Source organism: Ochotona princeps, chromosome 12 (assembly GCF_030435755.1).
Source record: "Ochotona princeps isolate mOchPri1 chromosome 12, mOchPri1.hap1, whole genome shotgun sequence".
In the NCBI taxonomy this organism is placed as follows: Eukaryota; Metazoa; Chordata; class Mammalia; order Lagomorpha; family Ochotonidae; genus Ochotona; species Ochotona princeps.
In genome coordinates this window covers 49,106,536-49,125,816 of record NC_080843.1, presented here as the reverse complement: position 1 = coordinate 49,125,816, position 19,281 = coordinate 49,106,536, and the positions used below count along the sequence as shown (strand labels likewise).

The window sequence follows — 19,281 nt, the reverse complement described above, 5'->3', positions numbered from 1 at the left end:
CCGGGATCCCATATGGGCGCTGGTTCTAATCCCGGCAGCTCCACTTCCCATCCAGCTCCCTGCTTGTGGCCTGGGAAAGCAGGAGAGGACGGCCCAAAGCTTTGGGACCCGCGTGGGAGACCCGGAAGAGGTTCCTGGTTCCCAGCTTCGGATCGGCGCGTACCGGCCCGTTGCGGCTCACTTGGGGAGTGAAACATCGGATGGAAGATCTTCCTCTCTGTCTCTCTCTGTATATCCGGCTTTCCAATAATAATAAAATCTTTAAAAAAAAAAAGAATCTGTTTATATATGAATATACACATGAAAGGAAAACCAAGCATCTCAAAGATAAAAAATTTCAATCCTATGAAGCATATGAATAACCCAAGAGGCACACAAGCATTCCCACGGTTGCATAATCCCACTGGTACTTGGGGTAATGAAACTGAAAATGACACACATGTCAGGAAAAAAAATCAGCCTCATAATATGGTTTACAAAGATGAAGACGAAGATAACTCAGAAACAACAACAAACTTGGTATGATCTCTTTGCGGGACAATTTGGCAGATGTAGTGAAGTGTAAAATGCCCCTTCTCTGTGCCCAGCAAGCCTGCCTTTAGTTATCCAGATAGGACCAGAACAAGAGAGAGAAGGAGATCTAGACAGGACTGTTCATGACGATCTATTAGTCATAGTGTGAACTGGAAAGACCTAAATGTCTTCCTGTATGGAAATAGTTAAATGGTGATACTGAAATGAAATGGGATACTATAAATATCTTTAACAGGTTAATTTATTCTTATTAAAAAGGCAGATCAGATTTACACAGAGAAGGAGAGATAGAAATATCTTCCATTCACTGGTGCACTCCCCAGGCTGCAATGGCACAAGCTTAGCCCATCTGAAGCCAGGAGCCAGGAGCCTCTTCCAGGTCTCCCACTTGGGCCATCCTCAACTGCCTTCCCAGGCCACAAGCAGGGAGCTGATGGGAAGTGGGCCAGCTGGAACCGGTGCTCACATGGGATCCCAGCACATGCGTGAGGACTTAGCCACTGAGCCACTGTACTGGGCCCACTAGAAATCTTCAAAATGAAAGACTTTGGTAATTATCACAAATGTGGAGTTTGATAGGAATTGTATCAGAGGTTAAGTCATTGCCTGCAATGCTGGCGACTCACGTGGGCACTGGTTCTGATCCAGCTCTCTGCAACTGTGCAGAATGGCTGAAGTGCTTGGGCCCCAGCATCTACATGAGAACGGAAATTCTTGGGTTTGGCTTGGCCCAGCCCTAGTTACTGCAGCCATCTGGAAAGAAAACCAGTGGAGAAAAGATCTGTCTCTCCATTTCTAGCTCCACTTTTCATATAAATAAATAAATCTTCAAAAATTGCAAATGGGTCGAAGCTGTTTGAAATACGTTATTAAACAATTTCAGTAATGCTTCTTCACCAGAATTCTGTGTCTGCCCAGTTATAAGCAAAATTAACTCTAAGGTGGTAAGATTTGGATCTGTCCCATATTGGAAAATAAGCTTCCCTTGGGGCTGGTGCCGTGGCCTAGCGGCTAAAGTCCCCGCCTTGAGTGCACTGGGATCCCATGTGGGTGCCAGTTCTAATCCCGGCAGCTCCACTTCCCATCCAGCTCCCTGCTTGTGGCCTGGGAAGGCAGTTGAGGACGGCCCAATGCTTTAGGATTCTGCACCCGTGTGGAAGACCTGGAGGAGATTCCTGGCTCCTGGCTTTGGATCGGCACAGCACTGGCCGTTGCAGTCACTTGGGGAGTGAATCGTCGGATGGAAGATCTTCCTATTTCTCCGCCTCTCTGTATATCTGACTTTGTAATAAAAATAAATAAATCTTAAAAATAAAAAGGAAAATAAGCTTCCCAGTCTCCACTTGGAGCCCATACCATGACCAACCTCCTATTCTTTGTATCTCAAGTACTATTCACCTGCTCAGGATGTCCCACCCTACGGACTGAGGTGCTGCACTCTCGGGGAACTTACCAGACAATTCTCATGAGCAGCGATGTTCTCCGCCTGGGCGAAGTACATGACGCTGTAATCGGCACCACTGGGGCAGAGCGCACACGTCCTTTTCTCCATCTTTTCCGCAACCTGAAAGGTACCTGGAAGTAACATCTCTGGTGAGAATGGAATCGTGGCATTCCTCAGTCTCACTAATTCCACTCATCACAGAAGGCGGGGCACATCTAGGATTCTCAATTTCCAGAAAGGGAAAAAGAAAAAAAAATAGGGAACCCACGTGGAAAGGCAACTGAACTTGAATTTTTAATTGGTTGATGAAAAGTAACAAAAATTATTTTTAAAATGTTTAAAAATGAGTAAAATGTTTTGTTTTTAAGGCAGCCAGAAATTTAAGTACAATTTTCTGAAGACTTTACCTACAGCAAGCTTGCAGTAGCCAAGCTTGACCATCATTACAAATAAACAGGAGGCAGTGATGAATTTAATAGATTGTACTCTAGTTAACCGTCCATAAAGCAAAACAAAACGAAACAAAACTCTTATCCCCTGGTATAGTTAAAAGTAAATTCTGGTGCAGTCACTATGGAAGTCAGCATGGAGAATACTCAGGCAACTCAACATTCACCATATGACCCAGAAATCCCACTCCAAAAGAACTGATATATACATATGAGAAAGCAACCTGCATCCCTGTATTCAAAGCAACAAACCCAACAACTACAAAAATATGGAAACAACCTAGATACAATCTGAAAGAGGACTGGCTGAAGAAACTGTGGTACATGTATTCTATGTAATATTACTCAGCTATTAAAAGAGTGAAATTTTGCTGTCTGCAACCAAGTGGTCCCAATTGGAGACAATTATGCTCAGCGAAATCAACCAGTTCCAAAAGGATAAATAGCATACGCTTGCTCTGATGTAAGATAACTTCTACCCAAACTGCAAACAAAATGACATAATGGTAAATAAGCATACACTTGTAATCTCACAAAGGATGTAATGGAGACCAGAGTACCAGGAATCAAACAAAGCTAGCTGACTGCATCTGTATTTCTGCATAAAGGGAGGCTCACAATGAAATTTCTAAACACCTAGACAACAAAATACTAGACTCTCTGACACAGCTTAGACCAACAATGCCACAACCCACAGAGGGAGCAGGGTGCTGGTGACAGATGACACCTGCAGGACTATTTTACTATCAAACACAGGGGACGATGGGGAGCGAAGAGGAGGAGGGGAAAGAGAAAGCCCCATACCTGAACAACTGTAAAACGGAAAAGAAGTTAAAAATACATGAAATTAAAAAGTAAAATTCTAGCACTGAAAGAATGAAATAAATAATGTATTTTAATTTAAAAGTGCTTTAGATTCAATATCGTCATAGGGGAATGATAACGAAATGACAGGGAATCAATTTCTAAAAGGAGGGCAAACAGAAGAAACCTAAAGGAGGCAGGAAAAGGCAGCTCTTAGGAAAACCCCACTGCATGCCAGCAGAGGCGGGGTTTGCAGGTGGCTAACTGGCTATTAATTTGGCCACAAGCCTGATTTTTATTTTTTTGCCCTTTGTAATATTCATCTTATTTCTTTGGTTTTCTGTAACAGAAAACAGCTCTTATTTTTAATATTTATGCTTTAATTTTTTAAAGCTTCAGTTTTTAAAAGATTTATTTATTTTTATTAGAAAGATTTACAGAGACAAAGATCTTCTGTCCACTGGTTTACTCCCCAAACGGCCACCACAGCCAGAGCTGAATCAATCCAAAGCCAGGAGCCAGGAGCCTCTTCCGGGTCTCCCATGCACTTGTAGGCTGCCAAGGCTTTGGACTGTCCTTGACTGCTTTCCCAGGCCACAATTAGGGAGCAGGATGGGAAGCAGAGCCGCCTGAACATGAACCAGTGCTTGTAAGGGGAGGATTAGCTAATTGAACCATTGTGCCAGGCCCCATGTTTTGAAAAAAATGTTTAAGGTTTATTAAGAAATCTTTTTAAAAAATATTTATTTTTATTGCAAAGTCAGATATACAGAGAGAAGGAGAGACAGAGTGGGAGATCCTCTGTCCCATAATTCACTCCCCAAGCAGCTGCAATGCCTAAAGCTGAGCCAATCCGAAGCCAGGAGCCCAGACCCTCTTCCGGTTCTCCCATGTGGGTACAGGGCCCCAAGGCTTTGGGCTGTCTTCAACTGCTTTCCTAGGTCACAAGCAGGGAGCTGGATGGGAAGTGGGGCAGATGGGACACAAACCAGCGCTCAAATGGAATCCTGGTGCGTTCAAGGCAAGGACTTTAGCTGCTAGGCTATCACACCGGGCCCTACTAAGGAATCTTTATTAACCAAGGCTGGTGATAACAGGGTCCACTAGAACAAGCAAATCACAAGTACATACAACAATGCAGTCAATTGTAACCCCAAGAGGAACAAACTGTCATTATCCTGAAGTCCATCTGTTAAGCTGAAGACCTATGTCCCTGCTTCCCCTGCAATATAAGTCATCCTAAGAGACATAATGAACAACCTGGGCACACTTACAAAGCTGCAGACATTCCCCTTTCCCTGGCTTCTCTGCCCACGTTCCACTACTGCTACACCTCACCTCTCCTGGAACTCCAGACAGCACACACATTAGAAATACAAAGCATCTTAGCATCGCTATCTTCACTGTCCCGCCCAATCAGGGAACGGAGGGGGAGGAATACAGACACACAGGGGCCATGCGCAGGGGATATCTGTCCTCAGAGTCTGTCCACTGGAAGCCAGAGAGCAAGCAGGGACTGGGGAGGCCAAGGTCAGGGTGCTAGAGCAGCAGAAGCACACGAACAAGTGCTATGCTTTAATCTTTAAACAAAGATTTATTTTAATATATATATTTTTTATTAAATACATTGCATTATGTGACACAGTTTCATAGGCTCTGGGAATCCCCCAACCCTTCCCTATACCCTTCCTCCATGGTGGATTCCTCCACCTTGTTGCTGTTTTACAGTTCAAATTCAGTCAAGATTCCTTCATTCCAAGAGTATACCAAGCATAGAGTCCAGCATCTTATTGTCCAGGTAAATTCAGCAGTTTCTTGAGGAGACCATCTCTGGTCTGAAGGCAGAGCTGGCAGAATATCATCCCCTCCAATGAAAAGCCACAACATAACATCAACGACAATTTACAACATTATGGAATTAATTGACATGGTATTGAGTAACCAATATGTTAAAAAAAAAATGCAAGTTCTTAACCACATCCTGTGACTACTTCGTTGACATTTCAATTTTAGTTTATACACAGAACCGGCTGCTATACACATTAAAATGGCTATAGGGTACTATTCAGCTGTCTCAAGTCTATTTTCATTTTAGTATTTAGCAGTTTATAGTGTTGAAGCATAATTTTGCTGAACTTGGCAGATTTTAGGCTCGTCTAAATTAGGTTATAACTCTAACAAGACATATGCCAAAAATTGAGGTGCAGAACAGTTTTAGGAGGGGTGTGCAGAGAAATCTTCAATACCTTAGTGAAGAGTAATTAATCTTTGTGTCCTTCCTAGTAAGGTATGTCTGGTTCTAAGCTTTCCTTGTTGTTCTCTGTCTATTCTAGTTTGTTTGTTTTGAGGGGTTTCTGGAGCGATCCTGATGATCATTCCGGGAGGGGGTGGGGATCCAAAGTTGGAAGCAGGCAAGGACCAGAGAAAGCTCCTCTCCCTAGTCCTGAAGGAAGTTTACTGTTGTTCTGTTTCTGCGGACCGCTCAGGGTTCCTGGCTATTGTTCCGATGACCTTGGATCCTGCAAGGCAGGACTTGGGCTTCTTCCATCCCATGTGGTAGATCCAAAAGGGGGTGGGTGACCTCAGAGTTCTTGGCCTCCGAAGGCACTCCAGTTCCCCATGGTCTCTTTGGCAGTTGGGATGCAGTCCTTGGTGCCCGTACTGATAGTCCTTGGTGAGGATCCGGCAGTCTCCAGGGTTGGGATACAAGCTTCCTCCTGTCTACCTGCTCCACTCTGGGGTCCCCCCTCCTGTTAAGAGGTTGTTAGGGTCGCTCTTGATTTCCCCTGTATGTCTTTAAACAAAGATTTATTTTTTCAAAGATTTGTTTTATTTTTATTACAAAGTCAGATGTACAGAAAGGAGGAGAAACAAAGAGGAAGACTTTTCGCCCCATGATTCATCTCCAAGCAACCGCAACGGCCGGTGCTGAGCTGATCCAAAGACAGGAGCCAGGAACTTCCTCCGGGTCTCCCATGAGGATGCAGGGTCCCAAGACTTTGGGCTGTCATCAACTACTTTCCCAGGCCACAAGCAGGGAGCTTGATGGGAAGTGGGACTGCCAGGATTAGAACCAGTGCCCACATGGGATCTCAGCACATTCAAGGCGAGGACTTCAGCCATTAGGCCACCACACCAGGCCCGAAACAAAGATTTATTTTATCATTTAATGGTCAATGTTTTAAATTTAAAAGGTGTTAACCATAGAAGTGGTAAACATGTCCCTTTTTTCAGCTAGCTAAATTCTCTTCCCTGCCTCTTTCCTTTTAAAAAGCACATTTAGTTATCCACTTAACTGCATGTTTATTTACTTGGAAGGCAGGGTGGAGAGAGAGAGAGAGAGGAGAGAAAGAGCTCTTGTCTTTTCTGGTTTATTCACCAGATGGTCACAACAGTCTGGGTCTCACAAAATGGGTGGCAGGGTCCAAGTACATGGGCCACTTCCCACTGCTTTCCCAGGTACATTAGCAAGGAGAGCAGAGCAGCTAGAACTCAAACAAGCACTCTAATATGGAATGCCAACATCACAAGCTAACATTGCAAGCAGCAGTTTAATACACAGAGCCACCACACCAGCCCTCGTTGCTTTTTAAAATCCATTTCAGATAACCAAGGACCTGTCTTACTCAGCTCTGTGCTCTGGATCAGCTCTGTCCAACAGAACACAAATATGAGCTACTGTGTGATTATAAAACTTGAAGAAACATTAAAAAAAGCAGAGGGGCCCAGTACAGTACCCTAGTGGCTAAAATTCTCGCCTTGAATGCACTGGGATCCCTTATGGGTGCCGGTTCTAATCCCAGCGGCCCTGCTTCCCATCCAGCTCCCTGCTTGTGACCTAGGAAAGCAGTCGAAGATGGCTCAAAGTCTTGGAACTTTGCACCCGCGTGGGGGACCCAGAAGAGGCTCCTGGCTTCAGATCACCTCAGCTCTGGCCATTGCAGCCACTTGGGGGATGAATCAATGGATGGAAGATCATCCTCTCTGTCTCTCCTCCTTTCTGTATATCTGACTTTCCAACATAATGATGATGATGATGAAAAAACCAGTGGAATTACTGAAATTAATTCTAATGATGCACTTCATTCACCAAATATCACCAAAAGACATCAATATTTAATTAATGTAAGAATTGTTCATTCTTCTCTATTCAGTCTTGGAAATCAGTGGTTTTTCTGTGCTTACAGACCATCAAGAAGGGGACATGCCACAATTTAAGTGCTCAACAGACACATGCAGGAGGGACTGCGCAACAGCAAAGTACAGGAAATGAAAAAAGTGAGAAATAGAACTGGTACCTGAAAAGCTTTCAGAATACATGAGGCGGCCTGGCACTGTGCTAGGGTGAATTATGCTACCACCTGCAGCACCAGAATCACATAGGGGTGCTGGTTCAAGTCCCAGCTGCTCCACTTCCAATCCAGTTTCTTGCTAATGTGCTTGGGGAAAGGAATAAAGATGACCAATGCACCACTCATTTGGGAAACGTGAATGAAGCTCCTGGCTCTAGGTTTCAGTCTGGCCCAGTCTCAGCAGTTGTAACCATTTAGGAAGTGAACCAGTGCATGTAAGATCTCTCTCTTTCTCTAGAGCTTTGCCTTTCAAATAAATAAATCAAAAAGAAGAAAAGGAAAGAGGAGTGGAGTGGTTGGAGAGAGAAGAGTTGGAGAGCGGAGACAGGAGCAAAGAGGAGGGCAGAAGAAGGGACAGGCGAGGAAGGAGGAGAGGGGAGAGGAGGGGAGAAGACGGGAGAGGGGAGAGGAGGGGAGGAGAGTGGAGAGGAGGGGAGAAGAGGGGAAAAGAAGATTGAGGAGAGGAGAGGAGGGGAGAGGAGAGGAGGGCAGAGGAGAAGGGGGAGAGGAGGGGAGAAGAAGGGAGAGGAGAGGAAAGGAGAGAAAAGGCTGACTGACCATGTAGGTGACCTGTTATTAAGGAAATTGATAACAATGGGAAAATCCTTAGCAAAAAGTAATGATTTCCTTATTACTAGGAGTCTTCAATAAAGACTAACCTGCAATTAGGAAGACAATAGAATAAATGTATAACATTGCCAAATGAACCATTATATTATTAATTAATGTGAAAGAAGGGGAAGTGTTGTGGGAAGAGGTGTTGCTGAGGACAGAGTCCTTGTTTATTTTTTTTTAAGATTTATTTATTTTTATTGGAAAGGCAGATCAGATTTACAGAGAGGCGAGTCAGAGAGAGCTCCTCCATCTGCTGATTCACTCCCCAAATGGTTGCAAAGGCCCAAGCCGAGCTGACCTGAAGCCAGGAGCCAGGAGTTTCTTCTGAGTCTCCCACATGGTTGCAGGGTCCCCAGGCATTGTACCATTCCCCACTGCTTTCCCAAGCCACAAGCAGGGAGCTGGATGGGAAGTGGTGTAGCTAGGACACAAAGTGGCACCCACATGGGATCCTGGCATCTGCAAGGTGATGTTTAAGCCAACTGAGCCATTGTGCTGGGTCCCAGGGCATGAGTCTCGAGCTGGTACAACTAGGAGGGTGGGGAAGGGGAGAGAAGCAGCCATGTGGGTAAGGAACAGGAGTAAGAGAGGGAGCCCGAAGCCAGGGTGAGGGGGAGAGACAGTGCAGCGCAGGATGGAAGAGGATTCAAGAAACACATGGTGGGAGTCTGCCAAGAAAGATTTTGGGGCAGAACAACATGATGATGTGGTGGTCTGTTCATGGCTCAGGTACCCGGTCCCTGCCACCCATGTGGCAGATCTAGATGGATTTCTGGGGTCTTGGCTTCACCCTGGCCCAGCCCTGGCCACTGCAGTCATTAGGAGAGTGTTATCAGCATGCTGTCTCTGCCACTCTACTTTACCAATAAACAAAATAATTTTTTTAAATGAAATAACCTCCACAGATGGAGAGAAATACTGAGATCTTGGACAGGGAGGCTGGATCATACAATTATATCACAAATATTCCAAGTAAGATTTAGAGTTAATACAATTTCAACTACTAACTCTAGAAAGTTATTCTGAAGAATTTGAAGAAAGTTATTATTTGTAAGATTATACAAGCAGCGGCCTGCAATGCTGGCAGCCTATATGGGAGCCAGTTTGAGCCCAGCCTGCTTTGCTTCCTATCCACTAATGCAATCCCAATCAAAATTCTGTGACATTCTTCTCAGATCCAGAAAGAAATGATGCTAAAATTTGTATGGAAACACAAGAGACCTGAAGAGCTAAAGCAAACTTAAGCAATAAAATCAACCATGGAGGTTATCACAGTTCCAGACTTAAAGACATATTACAAGGCAGTTGTAATCAAAACAGCCTGGTATTAGCACAAAAACAGATTTGAAGATCAATGGAAAAGAATTCCTAGAAATGAGCCCATGTCTACATTCAACAAATATCTGATTATCAATCCAGAGAAAAAGAACAGTCTCTTCAACAAATGGTGCCAAGAAAACCAGACATATGCATTCAGAAATATAAGACCCCTACCTTATAACTGTTACAAAAATCAACTCAAAATGGATCAAAGATCTAAATCTATGACTTGATGCCGTCAAACAGCTAGAAGAAAACATCGGGGGGGAAACTCTGGAAGCCATAGGCACAGGCAAAGACCTCACGGGGAAAATTCCCAGAAGCACAAGAATTAAAGCAAAACTAAACAAACAGGATTTCATTGAGCTAAGCAGCTTCTGCACACAAAGCAAACCATCACCAGGCAGGTAACTGAATGGGAAAAAATACAAACTACACAAACGACTGAGGATTATATCTGAGATCTTAAAGAGCTCAAGAAACTCAACAACAAACAAATAATCCAGTTTAAAAACGGCAAAGGATAGGAACAGGCATTTCTCACATGATGAAATTCTAGTGGGCAACAGACATATGAAAAAATGCTCAGCTTCACTGGCCCTCAAGAAAATACAAATAAAACTACAGTAAGGTCTCACCTATCATCTGAAAATTTAAAAAAAAAAAAACAGTAAATGTTGCTGAAAGTGTGGAGAAAAGGTCCTCTATCCCACTGCTGGTGGGACTGTAGACTAAAAAAATCATTATGCAGACTCCTCAGAAATCTGGAAATAGATGTACTAAAGGAACCACCCATCCCACAGCCTGGGACTTATCCAAATGAAATAAACATGTGAGAGTCATCTCCATCTACATGTTTATAGCACAATAACTAAGATGTGAAATCAACCCAGATACTCATGGATTTATGACTAGATAAGGAAAATGTGGTACATATAGGATGGAATACTACACAGCCACTAAAAAGTAAAAATTTTTTTTAAATTTCATGTATGACAGTTCCATAGGCTCTGGGATTCCCCCAACACCTCCCCCCATATTATTACAGTAGTACAGCTCATAACCAGTCATGATTTCTTCATTGTGGGCATGGACCAAGCAGGGAGTCCAGCATCTTATTGTACAGATAAACTCAACAGTTTCATTGGGAGACCATCCTTGGTCTGAAAGCAGAGCTGGCAGAATATCATCCCCTCCAATGAAAAGCCACAACAGGGGAGGCAAGATGGCGGCATAGAGTACAAACACGTTTGATAAGAAGGAGAATCTAGCCAGGGAGAAGTACAATAAGTAGATTGCAGGGAAAAAGTAGGGCTCAGGCAGTGAGCAGGAGGCACCAGAAACCCCCCTGGACACAGCAGGGTAGCTGCGGAAACATGACAGCAGTGTTGTAGTGGACTGAAGAACCCACCAGCAGTCGGGGAGCAGCAACTCAGACCCTGGCGATCCAGGCTCCTGTGATCCAGGCTCCGGCGATCCGTTTCCAGCGCCAGCCAGACATCCAGCAGTGGCCTCCACACTGATGTGGTGACCGCCAGGTGAGAGCCTGGGTCCACGTGGGGAGCTAGGAAAGCGAGTGTGGTCTGGGAGCGGACAGACAAGCTGAGTGATTGGGACCAGCTGCAGGCGGAGAGAGTCAGGGACTCAGGGCGCCATCTTGTGTGGAGAGGCAGAACGCGGAGTTGACAGAGCGGTACAGAGGCTCCTGTCTGGCTGTTCATACGGAACTGATCCAAGGGTGGAGGGGAGCACCAGCTTTGCTCCCCGCAGGGTCAGTGTGGTCCCTGGAACTGAAAGCCAGCAGCCGCAGCTCTCCGCCTAGCGCCATCTTGGGTAGCAGGGCAGCAAGTGTATGAGCCCATCCAGGCCTGCTGAGGTCTTGGCCACACCTTCAGGTGGGCGGCACCAGCATTGCCCACCCATTTTCTAACTAAGAGACCACCAATGGGGAACATCTTACCTGTAGGTTTTAAGCAGTCAAGGAAGGCTTAAAATCCCAAGACCCTTCCTCAAACCTTTGGTGTCTCTCTCTCCCTCCCCTTTCGAGAGGCACCCCACCTCCCGGCTTTTCGGAGGTGCTTCCCCTTCCCTCCCTTCCCTGCTCACCTGGTCCCTTCGCAAATAAACTTTTCTGTTTGCAACAGATTCCTGGCTTTTTATTTCTATACTAAGCTGAGGAAAGAACCCACCGGGCATTTCTGGTAACAGTGTGGGCCCCAAGTGAAGATCCAGAGTGGGTGTGTTGCTGGCTAATTGTGCTGAGCTGAGCCCAAGGCAACAGCCTTGCAGCCTGTGGGGTCTGTGCGGCCCCTGGAGCTGACGGCGACAGCCCCCTGATCTTTCCTGGTGCCCCATACGGGCGCCATCTTGGACACTGAGGCAAGTGCTCCAAACACTGATAAACTGCAAGAGGAGGAGTGGCAAACTGCGCATGCGCTAATTCTGCAACTCTCAGATAACAGTGTTACGGGACCAGACACTATTACACTGAAGGGAGGTCAGCTGAGTCGCCCAAGAACTGACCTGGGGACAAAAATACCACCATCTTAGAGCACTGCACAGGCTCCACAGAAAAAACAGCCTCTACAAGGCACGCCACCAACTCCACCCACTCCACCCAAAATAACCCCAGGAGGTACTTAGACTTATCGGCCAGCAGGGGGCGACAAGCACAGTGCTGCTTACAAAATCAGTGCAGCGGACAAAGCAATTATTCAGGACAGCTGTGTTCCCCAAATCCAGGGCACTGATTGAACATAAAAATCAACTTACAGACCTGTAGGTAATAGACCATAGAGATGATGTCATCAGATTGGCAACTACAAAAGGTAAAAGACAAGACAAAAGCACTATGAATGTTACTGAAGTCTCTCCAACTAAGCAGCAAAAGCTTCGCCCACTCCCAGAGTTAACTGAGGAAGACATTGAGAAAAAGGGGGACAAAGAACTCAGAAAACTCGTTGCAAAGCTGCTGGACAACAATGAGAAGTACAAACAAGAGTTCAAAGAAGAAATAGCAGTAATACATCAAATTAAGGCTGATATATCAGAAACTAAGAACGCAGTAGAGCAAATGAAAAATAGTGGAGAGTCTCAACAACAGAATGAATGAGGCAGAAGAAAGGATTTCAGAATTAGAAGATAGTTCCCATTACCATGAAGAAACAAGCAAAAAGCTGGAAGCAGAGCTAGGTCAAGCTAAAAAAAGGATCCAAGAATTAAAAGATACAATTAAAAGGTCCAACATAAGAGTTATGGGAGTTCCAGAAGGTGCAGAAAGAGAAGTTGGGATTAGAGGCATAGTCAGTGAAATAATACAGGAAAAATTCCCTAATCTGAGCAAAGAATTAGAAAATAATATCCAGGAGGGCTACAGAACCCCCAACCGAGTTGACCAAAAACGAACTTGACCACGACACATGATAATCAAGCTCTTTTCAGTTGAACAAAAAGAAAAAATCCTTAAATGTGCACGAGAAAAAAAATCAAGTGTCATATAGGGGAACCCAAATCAAACTCACAGCTGACCTTTCAGAGGAAACACTTCAGGCCAGAAGAGACTGGAGTGACATATTCCAGATTCTAAAACAGAAAAATTTTCAGCCCAGAATAACTTACCCTGCAAAGCTCTCCTTTGTCTTTGAAAATGAAATAAAATTCTTCCACAATAAAGAAAAACTTCAAGATTTTGTCTCATCTAAACCTGCCCTACAAATGATACTCAAGGATGTTCCCATGAAGGAAAAAAGAAATAGCAACCATCAGAAACAAAGGCAAATGTGGAGAACATCCCACTAAAAGGCTAACAGAAGACTCAATCATAGAATAACACATCGCCAAAATGACAGGACCAAACTGCCCCTTATCCATAATAACGCTGAATGTAAATGGCTTAAACTCATCAGTCAAACACCATACATTGGAGGATTAGACCAAAAAACAAAACCCAACTATCTGCTGCTTATACAGGAGACACATCTCACCAACAAAGATCAGAAAAAATTGAGAGTAAAAGGATGCAAAAAGATATTCCAAGCAAATGGTAAGGAAAGACGAGCAGGTGTAGCCATTCTTATATCAGATGACAAAGAGTTTGATGTAAAGAGCATCAAAAGAGATGAAGAAGGATACCACATAATGATCAAAGGATGCATTCAGAAAGAAGAGATCAGCATAATAAATGTTTGCGCTCCAAACGCCAAAGCATCCAGCTACATGAAACAAATATTAACGTGCATAAAGGGAGAAATAGACTCCAATACGATCATAGTGGGAGACCTTAATACCCCATTAACACAAATAGACAGATCAAAAAACCAGAAACTCAGCAAAGAAACAATAGAACTCACCCAAACTCTACAGCAAACGGACTTAGTTGACATCTATCGAACCTTTCATCCTACAGAGAATACACTTTTTTTCATCAGTACATGCAACTTTCTCCAGAATTGATCATATTATAGGCCATAAAACAAGCCTCAGCAAATTTAAAAAAGTAGAAATCATGCCATACATCTTCTCAGACCACCAAGGAGTGAAGCTTGAGACCAAGAACTCAAAACACCAAGGAAGACTTACAAACATATGGAGGCTGAATAATATGTTACTAAATGAGCAATGGGTTAGAGAGGAAATCAAAGGGGAAATTAAAAAATTGCTTGAAACAAATGAAGGCATCAACACAACTTATCAAAACTTATGGGACACAATCAAGGCGGTGCTGAGAGGAAAGTTCATTTCAATCAGTGCCTATGTCAAACAAGCAAAGCACCAAGTAAATCAGCTAACCTTACAGCTGAAAGAACTAGAAACACAACAACAAAGCAATCCCAAGATTAGTAGGAAAAAAGAAATCATCAAAATTTGGGAGGAGGGCTTGGCAGCGTGGCCTAGTGGCTAAGGTCCTCGCCTTGATCCCATATGGCCGCTGGTTCTAATCCCGGCAGCTCCACTTCCTCTCTCTATCTCTCCTCCTCTCAGTATATCTGACTTTGTAATAAAAATAAAATAAATCTTAAAAAAAAAAAAATTTGGGAGGAAATAAACCAAATAGAGACCAAGAGGACTATACACAAGATCAACCAATCAATGGGCTGGTTCTTTGAGAAAATCAACAAAATAGACTCCCCACTAGCTCGACTAATTAAAAAAAGGAGGGAGAATATACACATCAATAGTATCAGAGATGAGACAGGAGATATAACAACAGATACCTCAGAAATACAAAGAATCATCAGGAACTATTATAAGCAACTATATGCAAACAAATCAGAAAACCTAGAGGAGATGGATAGATTTTTGGACGCATACAATCCACCAAAATTGACTCAAGAAGCAATTAACAATCTAAACAGCCCAATAACATGCACTGAGATTGAATCAGTAATTAAAGCCCTCCCAACCAAGAAGTCTTGGACCAGATGGCTTCACTGCTGAATTCTACCAAACATTCCAAGAGGAACTTACCCCAATCTTACACAAGCTTTTTCAAACAACAGAAAAAGAGGCAATCCTTCTAAGCTCTTTCTATGAAGCTAATATCACCTTAATACCAAAGCCAGAGAGAGAAACAACAGAAAAAGAGAACTACAGACCGATATCCTTGATGAACATAGATGCAAAGATCTTAAATAAAATACTAGCCAACAGGATCCAACAACACATCAGACAGATCATTCACCCAGACGAGGTGGGATTCATCCCAGGCATGCAGGGATGGTTCAACATTCGCAAAACAATAAATGTGATACATCACATCAACAAATTAACAAATAAAAACCATACGATCCTCTCAATAGATGCAGAGAAGGCATTTGATAAAATTCAACACCACTTCAAGTTAAAGACCCTAAACAAGATAGGCATAGAAGGAACATTCTACAACACAATCAAAGCAATTTATGATAAACCCACTGCCAGCATCATACTAAATGGGGAAAGATTGGAAGCCTTCCCACTAAAATCTGGAACTAGACAGAGATGTCCACTCTCACCGCTACTCTTCAATATAGTTTTGGAAGTCCTTGCCAGAGCTATTAGGCAAGAAAAAGCAATTAAAGGAATACAAATTGAAAATGAGGAATTGAAATTATCGCTACTCGCAGATGACATGATTCTCTACATAGGAGAACCAAAAGACTCAGTCAAGAGACTATTGGAACTCATAAGAGACTTTGGCAGAGTAGCAGGATACAAAATTAATGAACACAAATCGATGGCACTAGTGTACACAAATAATTCCACAACTGAGAAAGAAATCGTAAGTACAGTTCCATTTAAAATAGAGGAAAGGAATCTTAAATACCTAGGAATTAAGCTAAGTAAATATGTGAAAGACCTCTATGATGAAAACTATAAATCATTTAAAAAAGAAATAGAAGACCTTACCATGTTCTTGGATTGGCAGGATCAACATTATCAAAATGACCATATTACTAAAAGCAATATACAGATTCAACGCAATCCCAATCAAAATCCCAAAAACATGCTTCTCAGAAATAGAAAAGATGATACAGAAGTTCATCTGGAATCACAAAAGACCACGAATAGCTAAAGCTGTCCTGAAAAATAGAAATCAAACTGGAGGAATCACAATTCCAGACCTCAAGACATACTACAGAGCAGTGGTTATCAAAACAGTCTGGTATTGGTACAGAAACAGAGAGGAAGATCAGTGTAACAGAATAGAAACACCAGAAGGGAATCCACACATGTATAGTCAACTAGTCTTTGACAAGAAAACTGAAAACAATCCAGGTAAAAAACCTGGGCTTTTCAAAAAATGCTGTTGGGACAACTGGATAGCAGCTTGCAGAATAAAGAAGCAAGACCCACACCTGTCGCATTATACAAAAATCAGCTCTAACTGGCTCAAGGACCTAAATCTACACCCAGAAACCATCAAACTATTAAAGGAAAACATAGGAAACACACTCCAAGATATAGGAACAGGGAAAGACTTCTTAGAAAAGACACCTAAAGCAAAGGCAATCAAATCCAAAATGAACAAATGGGACTACATCAAACTAAAAAGCTTCTGTACAGCAAAGGAAACCATTAACAAAGTGAAGAAGCAACCAACAGAATGGGAGAAAATTTTTGTATACTACACAGGTGGTAGGGGACTAATATCCAGGATCTACAAAGAGCTTCAGAAACCCAGGGACAGTAAAAAAAAAACAAAAAACAAACAAACAAAAAACCTGTAACAAAATGGGCGAAAGAAATGAACAGACATTTCTCAAAAGAACAGGTTCAAATGGCTAACAAACATAGGAAAAGATGCTCAGGCTCCCTAGCCATCAGAGAGATACAAATGAAAACCACCTTGAGGTACCACCTAACTCCAGTGAGACTGGCCTACATTCAGAACTCGAAAAACAACACCTGCTGGCGTGGATGTGGGGAGAAAGGCACCCTCCTTCACTGCTGGTGGGAGTGTAGGCTAGTACAACCACTGTGGAAATCAGTATGGAGAGTGCTTGGAAAACTGCAAATAAACCTGCCATGTGACCCAGCTATCCTGCTCCTAGGAATATACCCAAAAGGAGTGAAATCCGTATATGAGAAGGGGATCTGTGATGCGATATTTACAGCAGCACAATCTACAATAGCAAAGACATGGAAACAAACCAGATGTGCATCCAAGGAAGAGTGGTTAAAGAAACTGGTACATCTACTCAATGGAATATTATTCAGCTATTAAGAATGATATTATTCTATTCAAAACCAGGTGGTCCCAACTAGAAACCATTATGCTCAGTGAAATGAGTCAATCACAAAAGAACAAATACCATATATTCTCTCTCATATAAGGAGGCCAACATGGAAAGGGTAACTCCAACAGTCCAATCTATACTGTTTTTTTGATTATCTGTTTGCTCTTTTGGCTGTATCTGTTTTGATGTTTTTATGTCAGTTTGGGTGCTTCCAAATAATCTCTTTTCTCTAGTAGAATTCATCACGTGCACATGAAGCATACGATGGCATCATTTTTCCCAAGAGACATCTGTGTTTCCTTTTACTTAAGCATGTGTTGTTTACTCAGTGGTGCATTATTTTATCAGGGTGCTATAATTTGTTGTTGTTGTTGCTGTTGTGATCGATGTGGCTGTCGTGAAATGATGTCAATCCGGAAAACAGTAATATTATTTCAACCCCAAACAGCCTGTATCTCATTCAATAAGATGTTGTGAAGTAACCAATAAACAATTGATATGAGTCAGATTGCTTATGATCTACATCAAAGAATTGTAAAACCTAATATACTTTTAAGACCCTATGGGGGAGGGAGAGCAGAGAAATCTTACATCACCCTAGAAGGTGTGAGGAGGACGGGAAGTATAACCTATCAGGGTCATACCCGGTAATTCATAGGCAACAGACTCGAATCAGCATTTAGACAATAGCAAAACTACAAGGGCATATAGGGGGAATCAGGAGCAATCCTGACAACCTCTTAACAGGAGGTCATATGCACAGAGCAGGGGGGGACCCCAGAGCAGGAGGACAGAAGGAGGCTTGTATCCCAACCCTGGAGACTCCCGGATCCTCACCAAGGACTATCAGTACCGGCACCAAGGACTGCATCCCAACTGCCAAAGAGACCACGGGGAACTGGAGTGCCTTCGGAGGCCAAGAACTCTGAAGTCACCCACCCCCATTTGGATCTACCACATGGGATGGAAGAAGCCCAAGTCCTGCCTTGCAGGATCCAAGGTCATTGGAACAATAGCCAGGAACCCTGAGCAGTCCGGTCCGCAGAAACAGAACAGTAAACTTCCTTCAGGACTAGGGAGAGGAGCTTTCTCTGGTCCTTGCCTGCTTCCAACTTTGGGTCCCCACCCCCTCCCGGAATGATCATCAGGATCACTCCAGAAACCCCTCAAAACAAACAAACTGGAATAGACAGAGAATAACAAGGAAAGCTTAGAAACAGACAGGAAACGGTCAGCGGGGATGCACTTACAACTCACTGGGGGGGACACAAAGATTAGTTACACCTCAGTGGGGTATTGAAGATTTCTCTGCACACCCCTCCTAAAACTGTTCACCTAAACTGTTGACATATGTCTTGTTATAGAGTTAGACTACCCAAAAAACAGCCAGGCTCAGAGAGACCATGCTTCAATGCTATAAACTGCTAAATACTAAAACTAGAATAGACATGAGACAGTTGAATGGCGATCTATAGTCATTTTGAGGTGTACAGAACAGGGTTGAATATGAACCAAAATGGAAATGTCTATGAAGAGGTCACAGGTTGTGGTTGAGAACCTGCATTTTCCTATAAACATATTGGTTAATCAATACCATGTCAATTAATGCCGTAATGTTGTAATTGGTTGTAAATATTATGTTGGGACTTTTAATTGATGGGCATGATACTCTGCTGGCTCTACCTTCAGACCAGAGATGGTCTCACCAAGAAACTATTGAACCTACCAGGACAATAGGATGCTGGACTGTATGCTTGGTAAATACCTCCAATGAAAGAATCTCAACTGAATTTGAACTGTGGAAATGCAATAAGATGGAGCAATCCTCCGTGGGGGGAGGGTTTTGGAAGGGGTAGGGGGAATCCCAGTGCATATAAAAATGTGCCACATAATGCAATGTAATTAATAATAAAAATTAAAAAAGAAAGCATATTAGAAACTAACAAAAAAAAATAATTTGCAAATGACAATTTTCTGTAGCTCATTTTGTACGGAGTACTTTGCAGGGAGTTTAGTCAAATAAAAGCTCTCTTTTTTTTAAATGT

General features: G+C 43.0%; 1 protein-coding gene across 1 annotated transcript in view; it reads right to left on the bottom strand.

The window, feature by feature from the left end:
• SETDB2 (SET domain bifurcated histone lysine methyltransferase 2) overlaps positions 1-19,281 on the bottom strand; it is a 99,071-nt gene that overhangs the window by 25,866 nt on the left and 53,924 nt on the right. The window contains exon 15 of the mRNA XM_058670778.1: positions 1,988-2,109. Within this exon, the coding sequence (XP_058526761.1) occupies positions 1,988-2,109 (122 nt within the window). The remainder of the gene's footprint in view (positions 1-1,987; positions 2,110-19,281) is intronic.